This window comes from Rhinatrema bivittatum, chromosome 6 (assembly GCF_901001135.1).
Source record: "Rhinatrema bivittatum chromosome 6, aRhiBiv1.1, whole genome shotgun sequence".
Classification (NCBI taxonomy): domain Eukaryota; kingdom Metazoa; phylum Chordata; class Amphibia; order Gymnophiona; family Rhinatrematidae; genus Rhinatrema; species Rhinatrema bivittatum.
Window position 1 is genome coordinate 174,524,492 of NC_042620.1, and position 21,828 is coordinate 174,546,319.

The 21,828-nt window shown below is 42.2% G+C and overlaps 1 protein-coding gene across 2 annotated transcripts in view; it reads left to right on the forward strand.

The window, feature by feature from the left end:
• The window catches only part of ITGB2 (integrin subunit beta 2), a 142,055-nt gene that overhangs the window by 95,044 nt on the left and 25,183 nt on the right, over window positions 1-21,828 (forward strand). For both annotated transcript variants that reach the window (XM_029606168.1, XM_029606167.1), the window contains 3 exons: window positions 12,061-12,201; window positions 16,943-17,127; window positions 19,269-19,513. In XM_029606168.1, coding sequence (XP_029462028.1) covers window positions 12,061-12,201; window positions 16,943-17,127; window positions 19,269-19,513 — 571 coding nt within the window. The remainder of the gene's footprint in view (window positions 1-12,060; window positions 12,202-16,942; window positions 17,128-19,268; window positions 19,514-21,828) is intronic.

Genomic DNA, 21,828 nt, shown 5'->3' on the forward strand with positions numbered 1-21,828 from the left:
GATTTTCTGTATTGGAAAGAGGGTCTTGAGTTGAGGTTGGAGTCTGATCGAGGTATAGAAAAGCTGGTGGAGATTAGAGAGTGATCTGACCATGGGACTTTTTTACAATTTAGTTGTTCTGTAAGAGAAATCTTGGCGTTTGTAAAGAGGAGATCGAGCGTATGGCCTGCTTTGTGAGTGGGTTTGTTGATTTGTTGGCTGAAACCCATCGATGACAGTGAGGTGAGGAAAGCTTCACAGTTTGTTGAGAGGGGGACTTTGTCAACATGTAAGTTGAAGTCGCCCAGAATTATAGCAGGGGAGTCAAGATTAAGATGTAAGGTTATGGTTTCAATAATAGGTGAGGGGTCTGACTCTAGTAAGCCTGGAGGGGCATAGACTAGAAGGATTTGGAGATGTTCTGATTTGAACAATCCTAGTTCTAGTTTGGTAGTTGTACTGATGGGGTGGTGTGTGAACCTTAAGGATTTTTTTGCAGCGAGAAAGATACCCCCTCCTCTTTTTTTTTTTTTTTTTTTTTTGTCTTGGGATGGAGAAGAAATCGTAAGTCTGTGTTGGTAGTTGATTAATGAGTGTGATGTCTGTGGATTTGAGCCATGTTTCAGTTATGGCGCAAAAATCTGGGGTTGTGTCCTGCAGAATGTCGTTGAGTATAAGAGTTTTGTTGGTGATTGATTGGGCGTTGAATAGGATTATGGTGAAAAGGGTGAGACCTAGGAACTGTGTTGTGGGGGAAATCATGATTGGGGTGAGTGATTTGTAGGTGCGTGGGCGGTAGTGCATAATTGTTGCTGGAGACTGGATGAGTGCTGCTGGAGACTGGATGAGTGCTGTTAGGCTGGATGAGTGCTGCTGGAGACTGGATGAGTGCTGCTGGAGACTGGATGAGTGCTGTTAGGCTGGATGAGTGCTGCTGGAGACTGGATGAGTGCTGCTGGAGACTGGATGAGTGCTGTTAGGCTGGATGAGTGCTGCTGGAGACTGGATGAGTGCTGTTAGGCTGGATGAGTGCTGCTGGAGACTGGATGTGCTGTTAGGCTGGATGAGTGCTGCTGGAGACTGGATGTGCTGTTAGGCTGGATGAGTGCTGCTGGAGACTGGATGTGCTGTTAGGCTGGATGAGTGCTGTTGGAGACTGGATGAGTGCTGTTAGGCTGGATGAGTGCTGCTGGAGACTGGATGTGCTGTTAGGCTGGATGAGTGCTGCTGGAGACTGGATGAGTGCTGTTAGGCTGGATGAGTGCTGCTGGAGACTGGATGTGCTGTTAGGCTGGATGAGTGCTGCTGGAGACTGGATGAGTGCTGTTAGGCTGGATGAGTGCTGCTGGAGACTGGATGTGCGCTGTTGGAGATTGAATTGGTGGATGAGTGGTCGGTGAATGAATGGATAGGGGAGAGAATCGGCCCAGGCTCTGGGACGCTCCAAGGGGCGCGCTAAGGGGCAGGCCCCTTAGGTCGCGCTCCTTCGGGTGCGCGACGCCGGGCGCGCGACGCCTCCGAGATGCGCCTGAGTTTAAAGGGGGCAGTAGCCGCCCTCTGATAGGCCTGATGCCTGCTTAGGGGCGCGGCTCACTCACCACGTTGCGTCCTGCTTTTGCTTTCGTTTTCTTTTTTTCTATTTTTTTCCTTTGCCTCCGGTCTCTCCTGCACGGCTCGAGATGGTTAGTGAGCAGGCTCTTGCCCCGGATGGGCCGCGCCGATCGCGCAAGCCTCGGCAGGGAGGAGGAAGCGGTTGGGTGCGGGTGAGCGCCGATCTGTGGGCCGCCGAAATGGACGCCGCCGAGATGCGCCTGAGTTTAAAGGGGGCAGTAGCCGCCCTCTGATAGGCCTGATGCCTGCTTAGGGGTGCGGCTCACTCACCACGTTGCGTCCTGCTTTTGCTTTCGTTTTCTTTTTTTCTATTTTTTTCCTTTGCCTCCGGTCTCTCCTGCACGGCTCGAGATGGTTAGTGAGCAGGCTCTTGCCCCGGATGGGCCGCGCCGATCGCGCAAGCCTCGGCAGGGAGGAGGAAGCGGTTAGGTGCGGGTGAGCGCCGATCTGTGGGCCGCCGAAATGGACGGGTAAAAGGGTAAGATACTATTATTTATTTATTTAGTTACGAATCTTAGATTCTGCAATTCCATTACAATATAATTGCTAAACCACTAGCTGACATCATTAATACTTCCTTAACCAAGGTAGTTTTCCAGATAACATAAAATGTGCAGTAATCAAACCCATTCCAAAAAAAACCCATTTAAATTTATCAGATCCAGCTAGCTTCAGGCCCATCTCCAATCTGCCATTTCTATCTAAACTTATGGAAAATGTGGTCAATCAACAACTTTCGGAACACTTAGAAAATCATAATATACTAAACCCCTCCCAATTCAGCTTTCAAAAACTTTTTAGTACAGAAACCCTACTTGTCTCCCTCATGGAAACAGTCCTGAGAGGCTTAGGCAATGGCCAGTCGTACCTCCTAGTAATGCTGGATATGTCCGCTGCTTTTGATACGGTCAACCACAACACTCTGCTAGATAGGCTAAGTGAAATTGGCCTATCAGATGTCACTTATCGATGGTTTGAATCATATCTAAAAAATAGGTCCTATAAAGTTAAAATGAGTGTATTTGAATCAAAGCAGATAGATCTGGTCAATGGTGTTCCCCAAGGATCCTCTTTATCCTCCACATCTTTTAACATATACATGCTCCCATTATGCAAGCTTTTAGCCGGACTAGGACTAACACATTTTATTTACGCCAATGATGCCCAAAATTTAATTCCGATCACTGATTCTATTGAATCTGCTCTAAAGCTATAGGAAGTCTATCTATCTGCCATAAATGATGCCATTATGATGGCGTTATTTTGACGTTTCCGAATGACGGTATATAAAACTCATTAAATAAATAAACCAACTCTTAGCTCAAATTAGCTTATTGTTAAACCCATCTAAAACAGAATTTCTCATTTTCTGCCATAAACTAAACAAACAAACCAATTTAGAAGTGAGAACAGGACAGACTAAATAATCCATTTCAAATGAAGTTAAAGATCTAGGAGTAATACTAGATAGCGAACTAAACCTAAAGAAATTTATAAGTAATTTAATTAAAGATGGTTATTTTAAATTACATTTTCTAAAAAATTTAAGACACCCCCCCCTACTTCATATGAATGACTTCAGAATCATACTCCAAGCCCTCATTTTCTCAAAAATTGATTACTGAAATGCCTTACTATTAGGCCTTCCGGTATCTTCCACCAGACCTCTTCAACTGCTGCAGAATGCAGCTACCAGAGATCTTCTCTGTCAGTGACCCTTTTTAACATTTACATGCTTCCTTTATGCAGAATTTTATCTGGTTTCAGTCTTATGCATTTTATTTATGCTGATGATGTACAAATTTTAATTCCTATCGAAAAATCAATTGATCTAACACTTAAGCTTTGGGATATATATCAATCTGCCATTGATAAAGTACTAAACAAAATGAATCTTTCTCTGAATGCAAAAAAGACTGAAATTTTATATATCTCCCCTAAATTAAGCCAGGCAAAGAAACTTGAAATTCAGGAAGCTGCTAAAAATTATCCCATCTCCCTGGAGGTCCGAGATCTAGGGATCTTCCTTGATTGTGAATTCACACTGAAACCAAGCATTAAAAAAATCATTAACAATGGGTATTTTAAATTGAACGTTCTTAAAAGATTGAAGCCTCTCTTATTTCCAAAAGATTTTAGAACAGTTTTACAAACTCTTGTTTTGTCAAAATTAGATTACTGTAATGTGATATTTTTGGGCCTACCAGCGAATGTTACAAGACCATTACAATTATTACAGAACTCAGCGGCTAGACTTTTGACAGGAACTAAAAGATCTGATCACATTATGCCAATATTAAAGGACCTTCACTGGTTAAATACAGGGCTCAGCATAAAGTTCTATCCCTAATTCATAAAACCCTCTACAACGAAAAGATAGAATGGTTAACCTCAACATTACATTTTCATATCCCATCAAGAATTACTAGATTAGCAGGTACAGGGATGTTACCCATCCCTTCTCCTAAAATTGCTCATTTAAATAATGTGAGAGAGAGGGCTATTTCCATTGCTGGGCCCCAGCTGTGGAACTCTCTACCACAGGAACTAAGGATGGAATCTGACATTAAAATATTTAAAAAGGATATTAAAACATGGCTTTTCAAACAAGCCTTCCAAGAGATTTAACCTAAGGATTATATACCCCCTTTAATATAAATATTTAGTGAATTATATTATCTCTGCTCTTACTGTTCTTCTCTGTTTAAATTTTATGTTTAATTACTTTACTATTTTATTTGTTTTATTAGTTTATTATGAACATTTGTATTTTCTTCTCTTCATTTAATTTTGGAAATGCAAATATTTTTAAATGAATATTTGATAACAAATGTAAACAATTGTTGTGCCTCACGGCCATGGCTGCCCGCGACCGTGACCCCCACCTGACTCGTGGCATCAGGGCTGCCGCGGCAGCATCGGGGAGGTCGCTGGAGTCCGGCTCCGTTCAACCCCGCACCTCGGCGCGGGTCCCCGCAGTGGTTGCCGGCGGGGGCGGTGCCCCAGGTCTTCCCTCGCGGCGTCGGGTCGCTCTGCTCCACTCCCGGGACCAAGATGGCCGCCCTGCCCTTAGGCACGAGGCCGCGCCTCCTCAGAGAATTTAAAGGGGCCTCGTCCTCCAAATTGATTTCACCTGTTCCTGATGGGCTAGGCACAGGGAAGTATATAAGCAGACTCCCTCCACTCACTCCTCAACTTGGCAACGACTCTGCTTGCTCCGGTGAGTCTCCTGGTGCCTCGAGTTCCTGGTTCCTGCTTCTTCTCGATGTTTCCTCGGTATGTGACTTTGGACTGGCAAGCGGTGATTCCTCGGTGTGTGACTTCGGACTGGCAAGTGGTGATTCCTTGGTGTGTGACTTCAGACTGGCAAGTGGCGATCCTCTGGTACTCGACCTCGGATTTCCTTGACAGAGTCTCCATCCTCAAGGGCCCACCTATGTCCCAGTGGCCTGGGTCCCTACGGGCTCCTCCTGGGGGGACCACGGGCTTCCAATGGCGAAGATCCAGTTGGCCCTTGCACTGACCTCACGCCTCTTCGACCTCTCAAAGATCCACCTAAGTCCCAGTGGTCAGGGTCCCTACGGGCTTCTCCCAGGGGGACCGCGGGCTTCCAATGGTGAAGATCCAGTTGGCCCTGACACCGACTTCACGCTTCTTCGCCCTCCCAAAAGTAATCTAGGCCCCAGCGGCGAAGATCCAGCAAGTTCCAGCTTCTGTTCCGCCTCGCCACCCGACGGGGGAACCTGAGAGGCCATCTCCTAAGGTAACCAACCTCCCGTTGGTCCAAGGGTTCACATCCCTCCTGGTCATAACACCAATGTGATATGTGCTCATGAAACTTCGGTATATAAAATTAAATAATAATAATAACAAAAACTAGGAAAGCAGATCATTTAACACCCATTCTAAAGGAACTACACTGGCTACCAATAACACATAGAAGCCATTGCAAAACTCTATCATTAATCCACAAGACACTTTACAATGACAAAGTAGAATGGCTGAACGCTGCTCTGCATTTCCATACTCCACAGAGAATTACGTGCTTAGCAAGCATGGCACTTTACCTATACCCTCTCCCAAATCAGCACACCTAAATACTGTAAGAGAGCGAGGTCTATCACTTGCAGGTCCCCATTTATGGAACTCCTTGCCACAGGACCTAAGATTAGAAGCAAATTCCTGAACGTTCAAGAAGGGAATAAAGACCTGGCTATTCCAGCAAGCTTAAGCATAACTAAAGATGACAGCACTATCTGTTCTTTAATTTCAGATAAATTCTATTTTATTTATCTATTTTAGTAATAACTCTCTTAGATGCTTTTAGAAATTTTTATTTTATTTCGATGTTTCTTTTAACAAATTACATATTTTGCTGTATATTTTGAATTGTGCCTTTTATATTATATTGTAAACCGATGTGATGTTTTCCACGAACTTCGGTATATAAAAACAAATAAATAAATAAACAATAAGTTCAATGCAGGATACAAATAATAACATATATAATAAAACACTGATAAAACAATAATATGAAACAAACTAAAAATAATAAAGTAAACCAATAAAAAAATCTCATAAAATTAAACAGGAACCACAGTATCAATTATTAATGTAATGAACAAAGCTGCACTGCAATCTAACCGAAAGCCTGGACAAATAAAGTAGCAGTTACCCTCTTCCAAAATTTTAAATAACGTTTCCCTTTGGATTTCCAAAGGTAAACTGTCCCCCAGCACTGGGGCAGAAAATGAAAAGGCTCTAGTTCTTGTAACCTGAAGAGAATAATTTTTAATAGATGGAACTTCTAACAGTTTCTGTGATGAAGAGCAGAACTTACGGGCTGGTTCATGCAAATGAAGCTTTTCAATTAAACAATGAGCATCCTCATAAATAGCTTTATGCATGATAGAAATATACCTTGAACTATACCAGCTGAGTAATCAGTAACCAGTGGAGATTTTTCATAAGTGGTCAAACATGTATTCCACAAGAGATCTATAGATTAACTGAATGACCGCATTTTGAACCAACTGGAGGACATAAAAACATAAGAACATGCCATACTGGGTCAGACCAAGGGTCCATCAAGCCCAGCATCCTGTTTCCAATAGTGGCCAATCCAAGCCACAAGAACCTGGCAAGTACCCAAAAACTAAGTCTATTCCATGTTACCGTTGCTAGCAATAGCAGTGGCCATTTTCTAAGTCAACTCAATAAATAGCAGGTAATGGACTTCTCCAAGAACGTATCCAGTCCTCCTCTAAACACAGCTACACCAACTGCACTAACCACATCCTCTGGCAACAAATTCCAGAGTTCAAATGTGCGTTGAGTGAAAAGGACCAGTTGCAAATATTTTAGAATATCTAAGTATACTGAATTACAATAATCAAGATGACTTAAAATAATAGCTTGAATGACTAATCAGAATTCTTCAACAGGAAATATATTTTTAAGGGGATAAATTAATCTTAGCATATGAAAAAAACTTTCCTGCTACCTTCTTGACTTGAGTTTTCATCAACAACTTTGAATCTAGTATTACTCCTAAGTTTCAGATTCATCTTTTATTCTTTAAATATTTATTCCCAGTATTTATTCCCAGTAAAGTGAAAGGCAAAACATCATTTCCTATCTATAAAATATTGATTTTGCCTGAATTTAAAATCAGCCCTTTATTTAACAAACACTCTTGAATGATTCTTAAATAATCAATGAATGATCAATGAGAACTACACTTCGGACTTTACTAGAGATTAAAAAAATTGCACATTATCAGTGTAAAATTTGTTCGTTAATACTTATGAAGTTATAAGAGTTCCCACTGGCTGAATTAAGTGCCACAGAGAGTGATAACACTTTGGGAACCCCAATATCATTTGAATACCAATCTGAACAATCAATCATATCACATACTTGCTGCATTTGCTTATTCAGAAATGATTCAAACCTCTGTAATACTTTCCACCGACACTAAGATCTTTCAGCCTAACAACTTTCTATGACAAATTTTGTCAAAAGCAGAAGTAATATCAAGCTGCACTAAAATGCCAGACTTTTTTTTTTACAATCTGAAGTGCAATAGACATCATCTAACAAAGATAACAGTAGTGTTTCTGTTCCATAGTTTTTCCGAAACCCATATTGTTTCTTATCATAGACCTAATTTCCTACAATAAAGTTGTGCATCTGTACTAACATTCATTTCTCTAAAATCTTTTTAATGTAGAAAGATTGGATTTTGGGTGATAATTAGATGGTAAAGTGGATGAAACAGCCTCATTCTTCAGGGTATTTGCCCATTTCATCACTTCCGGTACTACTCCAGGATAAATTAATTATCTGAGTTAGACTCTCTATAAATAAATAGAGTTTATTCTTAATAATAAAAAATGGCCATAGGTCTAAACTACAAAACAATATCTTGATCTGGGATATTATATCTTCCAATCCCCTGCCTACAATCGGTTCAAATTGTTCCCATTTAATACATTTTTCTCTTGTTCATTTTTAAAACGATCAGGCAGCTGCTTCTGCAGACTCTTGACATTTATCTTGAAAAAATGTGACTAATTCCCGACTACTCAGTCTGGATAATTAGTGTAGCTGGGTTTAAAAAAGGATTGGATAAGTTCTTGCAGGAGAAGTCCATTACCTGCTATTAATCAAGATGACTTAGAAAATAGCCACTGCTATTACTGGCATCAGTAGAATGGGATATACTTAGGGGCAGATTTTCAAAGGGGTACGCGCATAAGATACGTTCGTACCCCCCCGAAAACCTGCCCCAACCTCCCCCTGCGCACACCGAGCCTATGTTGAATAGACTTGGCGGCGCGCGCATGCCCCGGGACGCGCGTAAGTCCCGGGGCTTTGCTAGGGGGGCATGTCGGGGGGCGTGTCGGGGGCATGTCTGGGGGCAGTGCAACGTTCAGGGGTGTTCTGGGGGGCGTGGTACTGGCCCGGGGGCATTCCGGGGGCGTGGCCATGGCCTCTGGACCAGCCCCGGACCGGAACATGGCGCGCCGGCAGCCGGCCCGGCGCGCACAAGTTACACCTGCCTCGGGCAGGCATAACTTTTCCAACAAAGGTAGGGGGGGTTAGATAGGGCTGGGGGGGTGGGTTAGGTAGGAGAAGGGAGGGGAAGGTGCGGGGGTGGAAGGAAAGTTCCCTCCGAGGCCACTCCGATTTCAGAGCGGCTTCGGAGGGAACGGAGGCAGGCTGCGCGGCTCGGCGCACGCAGGCTGCCGATTTTGCGCAGCCTTGCGCACACTGACCCTGGATTTTAAAAGATACGCGCGGCTACGCGCGTATCTATTAAAATCCAGCGTACTTTTGTTTGCGCCGGTCGCACGAACAAAAGTACGTGCAGGCGTAGTTTTTAAAAATCTACCCCTTAGTGTTTGGGTACTTGCCAGGTACTTGTAGCCTGGATTGGCCACTGTTGGAAACAGGATGCTGGGCTTGATGGACCCTTGGTTTGACCCAGTATGGCAACTTCTTATGTTCTTATAGATTAACTGGGAGGTCAGCCGGGCCTTGTGCCCGAATCGCCAAAGTAATATAATGCCAGGCACACATAGGGAGCAGGCCAATTGGGTGGGGGGAAGAGGTTAGAACTGCACACGTCGGCTAAAGGGGCAGTGGGGAGGTGGGTGTGGGGGCTTGCGTAAGGGTTGGCGGGAATGTCTGCCTGCCCTCCAGCAGTTAGGCTTTCTCAGTTTAATATTATGGAAGTGTGCCAGTTGGCTCCTGGTACACTAAGGCTGTAGGGAGGGGGTGAGGTTTAAGCTGCCGGATGCCAGTTACAGATCATTTGCTCACATTTCTGCAGCTGCCGTAGTCGCTTCCCTCCCATCTGCCCTTATCTTGGTTTCCTTGTTATCTGGGGGTTTGTTCTGTTGCAGCTGGGGGGTTTGAGGTGGGTGGCCCGAACTGATTGGGTTCAGATTTCCTTAATTTGCTGCTAAATTTGGCTCCTGTTATACTCGACTTATGAGAACAACTGGGTGCAGTTGTCTACTATAGGCTCCTTGCTGGGAGGTGGCGGGGGTTGCGATACTGAGTTTAAGGCTTTATGGAACTTGCTAGCCGGGTGGCTAGTGGTGATCATCTTTCTGGGTAGTGGCGGATGGTTACTTGGAGTTACCAAATTTAGTGTATCTGGCCTTGGGAACCTATTGTGATATGTAATAAAGCTGCGGCCTTTTTGATTCCAATTTGTTTTCTGTGTTTTATTAACATCTATCATGAGGATAGATGCTGCCCCTTTAAGGGCCTGCGGCTTTCATGGCTACATAGCCAGCAACCCATTGGATTGTGTTGTTGTTGTTTATTTATAGAGCCAGAATGAGGTCAGTCTGGGGCTCAGATGAGCCCAATGTTTATGCTTAGTCTGCTGGCCCAGTCAGCTGTATAGTGCCAGCGGTGAAGCACTGGAGAGTGCCAGCACTCTGTTCCTGCACCCAGAAGCACCAGTATTGTGCAGTGCTACCAGAACATTTTGGCCCAGTGGAGAATGTCCCACAGTACCTGTGCAGCTGCAGTGCAGGTCTGCTTCCTCCTGCAATTTTATTTAATTTAATTAGCATTTTAGCATTCTGCCTTCCACACCCCAGTGGTATACTCCAATGTGGATAAAGACAAAAAACAAACAAACAAAAACTTGTATTCTAAGATTGCAAGTTAACTTTAACAACATTAGGTAAAAGAACATAACAATGGTCATAAAAATATTATAAATTAAAAACAATACCTATTAAATAAAAATTATATGAAATTAAAATATGAGAAAATACCCAACAGATATAAAACGAGTATTACTATATGGCCCTGCAAAAATGCCACCTTTGACCGCTGCCACCATGGACCAGTGGTTGAGAAACACCGCTTTAAATGATGGCAGCCTTGGGCTGTAGGGTTGCCATCGCATGCAGCCCATTCTGGACTTTTAAACCAAGGTTTTTTTTAACTTGTGCTGTTTTGCTGCTGGGGAAAATATTGCAGGATTCACTAAGCTGCAGGACTCAGAGGAAAAGTGCAACTTAGTATCCTAATTCAGGTTATAGTATCTCTTCTGCTTGCGGGCTTCAACTGAACAAGTTAACAATTGAACTTCCAATTTAGCTTGATTTTTTTCCTTCTGGATTGGTTGTGTAAAATTTCTCAAAAAATGAAAAAGGAGACCAAAAATCATGCCACCCAAATCATCTAATAATATATTTTAAAAGGCAGGGCCCGAGATATGTCCCTGAGAAAACTTTAGGGGTGTCAGACAAAACAGACTCTTCAACTGAGAGCCCATAAGTTGTTTATAATTATTTAGCCTACAAAAATTATTTTTTTACATTTTATTTAAAATTTAATTAGAGGAAAATGGTTTTAAAAATCTGTGAATTAGAAAGGTTAATTCTGTTCACAATCCTTTCTCACAATTCATAGGAAAGGAAGATAGAGTACCTTGATTCATGAAAAGTCAAGAGTTTCATACTTTCATATCCTAACAAGGCACCATCACAGTTGCAAACAGTTCATGAAGAAAAATAGCCATCACTATAGATTCTATAAAGCAATGCTGTATAATATTTTGGTGATTAACCCTAAAATTCAAATTCTATGTTGTGGGCATGGACCTTTGGACTGAGGTGTAGTTGGCACAACCTGCAGGGTGGAGGCCTGCAGGTCCCCACTGTTGGCTGGCGGACTTGGATGAGGTAGAGGCCCAGCGGGAGCTTCACCTATACCAGCTCTTGTTGAGTTGAGCCTTTGGGTGCCAGGGCTGGCAGGTCTTAGGTGTGGCCTCTGCTGATGGTCAGATGATCCATTGGAGAGGCTGGGACAAAGAAGCAAAGTCAGAATCAGGCTCGGGTCACAGGCAAGCGGCAAGCAGGAATGTCCAGGAGCAGGAGTGGCTCAAGGCAATATGCTGCCTGAGGCGGGGGCCATTGGCTGCCACCCCCCCACCCCTGTGTTGGCCCCCAAATTTAAATAAAATAATCCTCCCAAGACTCACAAAAACTCCTGGTGGTCCAGCGAGGGGCCCAGGAGCGATCTGCTGCTCCCGGGCAGTCGGCTGCCACTAACCAAAATGGTGCCAGTGGCCTTTACTCCCTACCATGTGGCTGGGGCTACCAATCCCATTGGTTGGGTCCTGTCACTAACCAAAATGGCGCCAGTCATCCATTACCCTACCATGTAACAGGGGCCAGTCAATGGCAATGGTAGCCCCTGTCACATGGTCGGGGAACAAGTTAACTTCCTGCAAATAATTGTATGTGCAACTAGGGCAACCTGAAAATTTTCGCTTAAGGACAGAAATTCACTTTCAAAATTCATTCTAAAGCCTATGAGTACTTTGAAAATGACCCCCCTGGATGTCTACACTTGTGCTCTGTAGTTTTGCAAACTCTGGTCCAGGAAGCACATTTATTGCTATCCATGTGTCTTTTCTTTCACTTGTCCTTGTAGAATTTGTCTTCCAAAGTCATTCTAGACCATGGAACCACTCCGGATTCTTTGGTGATCACATATGACTCCTTCTGTTCTAACAATGTGGTGACCAAGGATAAGCCAACAGGCGAGTGCAATGATGTGAAGATCAATGAAGAGGTAAGACACTGCTCATGCAAAGGCTGTTCACTTTTAGTGACAAAGAAGAACAATGCGATGAATGGCAGATGTTGGGAGCTTTGCAGATGGCTGATACCAGCAACCTAACTGTTTTTCATCTCTGAGCTCAGTGCAGAGTAATGATCAAGAAATGACAAATCATCTTACTTAGATTTCTGGGGTTATGTTTCAAGTTTTTCTTCCAAAGAAACATAGGCCCAGAATTACGCGTGTAGGTGGGGTTACGCGCGCCAGGCCTATTTTAAAAAGGCCCAGCGACAATCGTAAAGCCCCGGGATGTGTCTAAGCCCTGGGGCTTCAGGAAAGGAGCGGGGAGGGGATGGGGCGATCCAGGGGGCAGGGCGGGGAGGATATAGAGATCCCCGGCACAGCCGCCATTTGCCACTGTGCCAAGGGATCACGTGCTGACAGGGTGCCGGTGTGCGCAAACAGTAAGTTAAAGGAATGGGGGGGGGGGGGGTTTAGAATAGGGCTAGGGGGGGGGAAGGTTAGGGGAAGGGGTAGGAAGGATAGAGTAGGGGGAAGGGAAGTTCCTTCACAGGCCGCTCCTAAATTGGAGCAGCCTGGGAGGGAACAGGTGAAGGCTGCGAGCGTCGGTGCATGCAAGATGCACTAGTGTACACCGACCCCCAATTTTATAACATGCACGCACCTGCATGTTATAAAATCGGGCATCCATGTGCGTGTGCCGAGTAGCATGCTCACATGGACGCCCGCGCGTAGGTTTTAAAATCTACCCCTTAAAGTGAAAAACAACTATCTCCAAGTGTACAATTAAATTCCTCTTACCACCTACCACATGAGTTATGCATTTACATTATTTAAAATAAATGTACATAGGGCAATGGTTCCTAAACCTGTCCTCAGATATCCCCAGTCAGATATTCAGTATACTACAATGAATATGCCTTATTTACATGTAGCTATATCTCTCATGTATATTTGTTGTGGATATCCTGAAAATCCAACTGGCTGGGGGCCTCTGAGGACAAGTTTGGGAACCTCTGGCATAAGGAAAAGGCTTTTGCCATATAATTAGACTCATGCAAATTAAATTTTGTTACCCAAGATATTTTTTAATATTTTAAATGTTTTTTAAAAATATAGCTTAATTTTTATTCAAATATTTTTTTCATTTTTAAGTTTATTTTCAGCCTAGAGGAGGCACAGAAGTAGCGGCATTTTTCTTTCTGCCCTTACTGTGATCTAATGTGTCTTTAGTCTTTATTAGTATTTATTTACTTACATTTTATTTTCTGCCAATCTAGTCAGATTCCAGGTGAGTTACAGAAACAATGAACACCAGTTCCAATTTAAAGTGACAAATGATAAAACTCAGCAAGAAACTAGATACCAAACATAATCAACCAATATAAATGCATACCACCTAGCAGTAAAACAAATTATAATGACATAAAGCATTAGATACAAAATATAAAGCATAATTAAGCTCATGTCAACCAAAATACAAAATAAAAATTGAAAAAATAATGGACTCATAAGAAGAATTAAAGCTGAAAGGAAAAGCATTTTCTAATTACGTTGGTTGATATTATTGTACATATTAGTCGTCAGCAGTCATTTGACTGTACATCATTATTTTTTTTCTGTTTTTGTTACGTTTGTCTTATTTTACTTGGATGTTGTATTTTATTCTGTTTAATTGATCATACTGTAATCCACTGAGAACATAAGCTTGTATTAACGGAACAGATATGATGTGAAAGAAAGAAATAAAAAGCAAAATATACTTGTTCAAACATAAAATAATAATAAACCCCCTCCTTAAAAACATATCAGATCATAGAAAAAAAAAATACATGCTTAAATCAATATTGCAAGTAACATTTTACTTTAATGACTAATGTTTTATTTGTGCAAAAAATGTAAGATACCACAAATATTAACTGCACTGTGATTGTTAGAGTGATTTATCGATAATGACAAAAATATAATAATTATCACCTCTTAATGTATGGAAAACCAGTTTACCAACCCAATTTTCAACTATTATCTCCCTGATAAGGGTTCTATATATTTTTGTATGTTGAAAAATGAAATGTACATGAAAAGTTTTTGTGAAGGGAAAGAAAATTTCATATCATTGTGTAATAACCCCCATAGGGTAACATTCCAACATTGTAATCATCAACAATCCTTCTCCATCCACATTTTTTTGTTTTTTTATATATATATTCTTTGTGTAGCATGATACAGTGATAAACTTTTAAAAACAAACTTATTTCCAGTTAGTAGAAGAAGAAAAATAATATCCCGACTTATCTGGTTGTGAATAATGACCTGACAATGCCACGTTTCAGATCCAAATAGGATCTTTCTTCAGGGGATATATCCTTCTTTTGTCCGAGGTCAGTGTTAACGAAAAGTTATCTATAAGAACCGGTGGTTTTGATCATCTGTTCCATGCCGCTTATAATGCCGCTTGTAGCCTGCAAAGCAAGTCACTGCTTGTGACCTTTAATGCGAGTGAATCACTCTGCTGAGCTGAACGCTCATCTCTACTGACCGATTTTATATTCAGCTAATGGTCTTGCTGTGCTTCCATTCCATGATTACGTTGCTGTTACGTCATGACGTAACTTCAAATCAGCGAACCCCAGTCGAGTTCTTCATTTAAGCCTTGAGGCGCTTGTGTGCTTAATGTAAAAATCCAGTATGCTTCGCACCTATTAAGCAGGTCTATACGATTTCCCCCTCTTGAGGATTGTTGGATGTGGTCTATGACAGTCCACTTCAATTCAGAAAATGTGTGATTATACTGTACGCAGTGTGCAACTATAGGTGCAATCAATGTTGCTGTATTCAACTTAGATTTATGCTCACTGAGTCTTATCTTGATCTTACATGTGGTCCTGCCAATGTATACCTTAGGACAGGTACACATTATGGCGTATACCACATGATCAGAATTGCACGTAGTACTAGATGTACGTGTTACTTTGTATCCAGTTGTGGGATTAATCCAAATGGATCCATTGATACCATTTTGACAGTGTGAACATTGACCGCACTGAAAATGAGCACCTCAAGGCTTAAATGAAGAACTCGATTGGGGTTCGCTGATTTGAAGTTACGTCATGACGTAACAGCAACGTAATCATGGAATGGAAGCACAGCAAGACCATTAGCTGAATATAAAATTGGTCAGTAGAGATGAGCGTTCAGCTCAGCAGAGTGATTCATTCGCATTAAAGGTCACAAGCGGTGACTCGCTTTGAAGACTACAAGCGGCATTATAAGTGGCATGGAACAGATGATCAAAACCACCGGTTCTTATAGATAACTTTTCGTTAACATCGACCTCGGACAAAAGAAGGATATATCCCCTGAAAAAGATCCTATTTGGATCTGAAACGTGGCCTTGTCAGGTCATTATTCACAACCAGATAAGTCGGGATATTATTTTTCTTCTTCTACTAACCGGAAATAAGTTTGTTTTTAAAAGTTTATCACTGTATCACGCTACACAAAGAATATATATATAAAAAAACAAAAAAATGTGGATGGAGAAGGATTGTTGATGATTACAATGTTGGAATGTTACCCTATAGGGGTTATCACACAATGATATGAAATTTTCTTTTCTTTCACAAAAACTTTTCATGTACATTTCATTTTTCAACATACAAAAATATATAGAACCCTTATCAGGGAGATAATAGTTGAAAATTGGGTTGGTAAACTGGTTTTCCATACATTAAGAGGTGATAATTATTATATTTTTAATGTTTATTTGTATATCTGTATTCTCAACTTATTTGCAGGGATGGTGGAGCTTGGTTGTCTTAGAAGTGTGTGATTTTATTTATGTTTTATTTGTGAACGTTATTGTTGTAAGCTACTTAGAATAACAGATAATGAGGCATAGAAATTGTTTAAACAAATACATAATAAATAAATTCAAGCTTTTATCCTATTTTATGCCTATGGGAAAAATCCTTAGTAAATCAGGTACTAAGGCCTAGATTTATCAAAATGCTATAAATATAGCAGAAATAGCGCCCATGATAAAAAGCAGGTGTGGTTAGGCAAATTTTCCTGCTCCCACATCGCATAGGTAATTTCCACAAGCTGCAATAAAATTGAGAGCGAGAGAGAGAGAAAGAACCTCTGTAGAAACCAATATGTAACTTTACTACTTATACCACTGTGAAAGGGGACACTGTTAACTCGGTTTGGGGGGTGGAGTAGGTTTGGGGGAACAAAGTTGACATCACTGAACATTTTCTGTAATTTGGAGCGACGAAAGGTAAGAGGAGTTGATTTGTACAATGTAATCTCTACCTAGCTTGATTGCAGCTTGGTAGAGAGTGCATCCAAATCAACTCCTCTTTTACCTTTCATCGCTCAAAATGATAGAAAATCTTCAGTGATGTCAACTTTGCTGTTCGTACTTCTATGTATGTAAAACTGCCCCCCAAAACTACCTCACCCCCAAACTCCACCCCGAGTTAAAAGTGCTCTCTCTCTCTCTGTGCATTGCACTATTTAACACACATATTAAATCCTTAACACTAGCATTAAGGCCCTAATGATAAATGATCCTGTAAGTTCAATAAATTGGTTAATTTACTTTTAATTAGTGACACATGATATATTAAGCAGAGAAAGACCTGAGAAACCATGCCACAGATGCTGCAGAGGGATGGAATGGGTTAACGAGCTCTTGAAAGTAAGCTAACATATTTTGCTGTTTCAGATTTCCTTTTTGATAAAAGTCACAGCAACAAAGTGCATCCGGGATCAGTCTTTTGTCATCAGACCCTTGGGCTTTACTGATTCACTGACTGTGAAGGTGAAAATGCAGTGTACTTGCGCTTGTGAAGATCCTGCAGATTTAGGAGATTGCAGCGGTCACGGAACAATACAGTGTGGAATCTGCAGGTAAATTAATTCAGGCCCACGATGCTTGTATCTAGGATTATTTTCAAAGTAGTTTGAGTAGAATACAGAAACTTCTATAACCTTAAGCAGGTAAATTCTTCAAAATATGAGCTTTTTCCTTGGCTCTATTATTTTCTAGTCTCCTTGATTTTTTTTGGCTTAACATATTTAATTTCTTATATTCATTTAACTTATTACAATAAAAAGCATGCACCTTTTACTATGATTGCACTCTGGGGGTGATTCTCCAAATAGAGCATTTAGCCATCAGGAGGCAAATAGCAGCCAAATTGATGGTTTTCCCAATTATCTACTGACTTTAAAGAGTCAGTCAGTATTTGATGTGTTTTCAAACTCTCAAAATGTTATTCAGAAGGGCCTGAAAAAATATTCTGAGCAATAGTAGAGGAACCCCACCTACAAACTTAATTATCAGGATTCACTTCACCTCCACTGCCTCCCACAGTTGGTTGTCTACCCACCTAGATACATTACTTATTTGCCTTGTAGAGGTCTTTATCCCAACTAAATTTATTCCACCTCTGAGCAAGAAAAGTACAGGGAGCCCATGGGAGAAATAATCATGGACGTTGGGCTGAGCTGTGATAGTCTTTCTTCCAACTCTATCCTATTTCGCTGTAGTGGAATTGGAAAAAAAAACTAGGAAAAAGTTGAATAAAGTTATGCCTGGAACTGCTTTCAGAAAGCCTTGCCATGGCCACAGCTTGTCATAGCTTTAGCTGTAGAAAAGCAGTGGGGCGGATTTTTAAAGGGTTATGCGTGTATATTACGCGTGTAACCCTGAAAACCCGCTGCTGCTCACGCCGAGCCTATTTTGATTAGGCCTGGCGACGCACGCAAGCCCTGAGACGCATGTAAGTCTTGAAAAAATGGGCGGGGCAGTCCAGGGGTGGGGCATGGACGTGGCCAGATGCCTCTCCACTGCCGCTAGGCCCGGGGATCGTGCAACCTACGCCTGCCCAGAGGCAGGCGTAAATAAAAAAATAAAGGTAGGGGGGATTTAGGTAGGGCTGGGGGGTGGGTTAGATAGGGGAAGGGAGGGGAAGGTGTGGGGTGGAAGGAAAGTTTCCTCTGAGGTCACTCCGATTTCAGAGCGGCCTCGGAGGGAACGGGGAAAGCCATCGGGCTTCCCCTAGGACTCGGCGCGCAAGGTGCACAAGTGTGCACCCCCTTGCGTGCGCCGACCCTGGAATTTATAACATGCGCGCAGCTGCACGTGCATGTTATAAAATCGGGCGTAGATTTGTGCGCGTCGGGTTGCACGCACAAATCTACGCCCGCGCATAGGTACAAATATCTGGCCCGCTAATGGCAATCCCTATACTGCAAAGATTCTCAGCCCTCTCACTGACCAGTTCCCTACTGATTCCCCATTCATACCTCTTTCTCATAATTGCTATCACAAGCTCACACTGTATTGGGACCTACACTTTACACATGCACTCATTCCCCTGCACTCAGACCCAGCATTCAGATACACAGCCACCACTAAATTTACAATAAAACTCAAAATACACCAAGCACCAAATGTTCAAAAGGGGGTTTCCCACTTATGTTTATGGAAAATTGCTCTGATCCCTACATCCTTTTATACTTTTTAGCTGTGTTATCCGATCACTCTTCTTTAAACACAGGGAGGGTAATGTTCAAAGGCATTTCTGTGGGTAAAACAGTGCTTCACCCATGGGAAGGCTTGATATAAAATTGCCTGCCCAGAATGTAAGGAAGTTCACCTAGACTGGGTGGAGCCATTCCTGGGAGCTAAGGTAGAGAGGGGTTTGGACGTATGCGCATTCTTAGGGATTTTCCTTAAAAAATGTCTGTCTACAAATTAGCAGGTGTAATAGCGTATGTTAGGTTTAGTGGAGTAATTTTCAAATAGAAAATATACACATATGTTTCCCTTGAAAATTGGTGTCAACTTTATTAGGGGCTGTCACAAAATAACCCCTACAATGGTTACTAATTTCCTTACGATATTCATTTATTATTATTATTCACTATTAGGTTGGTTCACATTTTCACCTCATTTTTTACATAATACCGGTGATTGCTGCCTCATGTCCCTACAATGTTTACCCTTTAATTCTGATTTCTGTACCTTCCTCTTATCGTGCCAGATGTGATGATAAATATGTGGGCAAGAACTGTGAATGCGCAACAGAGGGCAGAACCAGCCAAGAACTGGATGTGAGCTGCAGGAAAGACAATGCTTCAGCAATATGCTCCGGGCTTGGGGACTGCGAGTGTGGTCTTTGCATCTGCCATGCCAGCGATGACCCAAAGAAGCAGATCTATGGGCCCTTCTGCGAATGTGACAATGTGAATTGTGAGCTCTTCAATGGCAAGCTGTGTGGTGGGGAAGGTGAGTCAGATTATCCAAAATGTGAGGAGAACACTTCCGATTCCTCACCTTTTACCATTGTAAGGTCTCTTCAGCAAGAAATTCCATAAGTGTGTGGGGAAAAGGTGAATAAAAGGGAGAGAATGGGAACAGAGGAAGAGAGCAAGAACTAAGGAGAAGTAGTAAGTCCGCAGTATTCATGCACATAAATAACAATTATGGGCTATGCAACTATAATCCTCCCTTAGTGCATAAGCAGAGAGAGGGTCTTGGGCCTGGTGCTCTCTGGCCCAGATGTCCTGAGTCTGAGGGTCCCGAGTCAAAGATTCTCTGACCTGTGGGGTCATGGGTCAGACCCTCTCTAGCCCAGGATTTCCAGGTCTCGAGCTCTCTGGCTCAAGGAACCTGAGCAATGATTTCATATGTGAGAGGCTCTCTTGTATGGGAGTCCTGGGTGCAGAGCACTATTTAGTGCTGGTTTTTTTTTAATGCCCATTTTTAATTGTACCTTCATGCCTGAAGTAAAATTGTATTTTATAATGGGACAGGCAGAAGGTTAGAGACTAGGATCCAGGTTAAATTTGCACATTTCTCAAATCCAAAACTCCCAAGGGTCCCAGGTCTGTGGCTCTTGGCCCCAGGAGGGCCCCAGGTGTGGGGTTCTCAGGTCCTGGGCACTCAGGTCTCTGTGTCTTGGGTCCAGCAGTCACAAGTCTGAGGCTTTCAGGTCGAGGTTCAGGGGGTCCAAGATCTGGGGCTTCTGGGTTTGAGAGCCAAGGCTTGGACTCTCCAGTCCTGGGTCAAGGGATCTTGGGTCTATGGCACCTATTTAACCTTCTGCCCATAAACCCCCATTATAAGAAATATATACTTAAAAAAGTTTAATTCACTTTAAACATAAAGTTAAAATTTCAGCATTAAAAAATCTGTTAAATAACTGATTTGTTACATAACTGATCTTTTAAATACATTTCCTCAAGGAAGTACTTTGTAATTCCTAGGCTAAAAGTCATTATAGTAATTATTTGTATACAAGTTTGTGATTTTTTAGCACACTTTTACAAATTGGGGGTTAATTAATGTTTTTGTGTGCTAAACCCAATTTTAAATCAGAAGTAGATTAGCACACATTTAAAGAGTCTATAAAACTGGCTGTACCGGGTACGCTAAAAAGAGTTCACTTTATTATAGTGACTTCTACGAAAAGTTCCTGTTCATAGCCTGCCCTCTGGTGCTGGAAAGTAGAATCAACTACAGTATCTTAGCTAAACAAAAGTAAAAGATAATGGGGATGATTCACTACCATGCGCTAGCTACTGCGCACGGCCTAACACACAATTAGATGCGCATTTTGGACATGCATCCATAACTCCCAATCCAATATGGGGATTAGCATGTCCAAATCTCCATGTAGCTAATAGCACTCATCACATGGAAATCCATGTAGACGAGGCTATTAGCTGACCCCCATGATCCAATACATTTTCTGCAAGGCCAATTCACCCTTGCAATGTGACAAATTTTACGCCTCAGGCTGGCGTAAAGGTATACCACGCTCAACGGCGCATTGAAAGAAAAAATAATCCTGCTTTCCGAGAGTCCGCCTAATAGTATCGTAGTAGGGAACTGAGATCTCCTGTCTCTTCTCTGGTGTTAAACTGAACTGCTAGATTAGAAAGTCAAAAAAATTCAGAAAAACTTAAAATTCTTACTCCTCCTCATGGGCAGGAATATTGCCAAAAACTTCCTCCTAACAAAAGTGAAACAAAATCTTCTCAAAATGCAACTTACTTTTCTGACATTGCTATCGCTCCTAAAGTGCAGGCAGGGAAACTGTTCTTTCCTTGCCCCTCCTCCATGCAGGGAGGGGGGAATCCTTCCAGAGGCTGGATCAGGAATCCACCAAAATCCCAAAAGAATCCTCACAAAAATAGACTCTCCAAACTCTTCTTCAACTCCTGAGGCAACCCTTGACAGACTGGTTGGGTACTGGACCAGGACACTGCCTCTGCTTATCTCCTTGAGTATCAAGCCGAAGGTTCTAAAGTTGGGAGCACTCCCAAAACTCTCCTCCTTCCTCAAAATCTTCCTCAAAGTGTGTCACCTCTTCTCTGCTCTGCCTGCATTTATGCAGGCTGACAGACCAAACCAAGCAACCTCACTGGAGGTGCTTGTCAAGAATGATCTGCCAAATTCTCCTCCTTCCTCAATCCTAACTCCTGGCCTGAACTAGGGAAAAATAAATAGTGGGGATCTAGAGAGTCCCTACACATAAAATGGGAGAAAACCTTTTATATAGGCCCCCAAAGAGACTTTTATATTTTATGTTAAAGAAA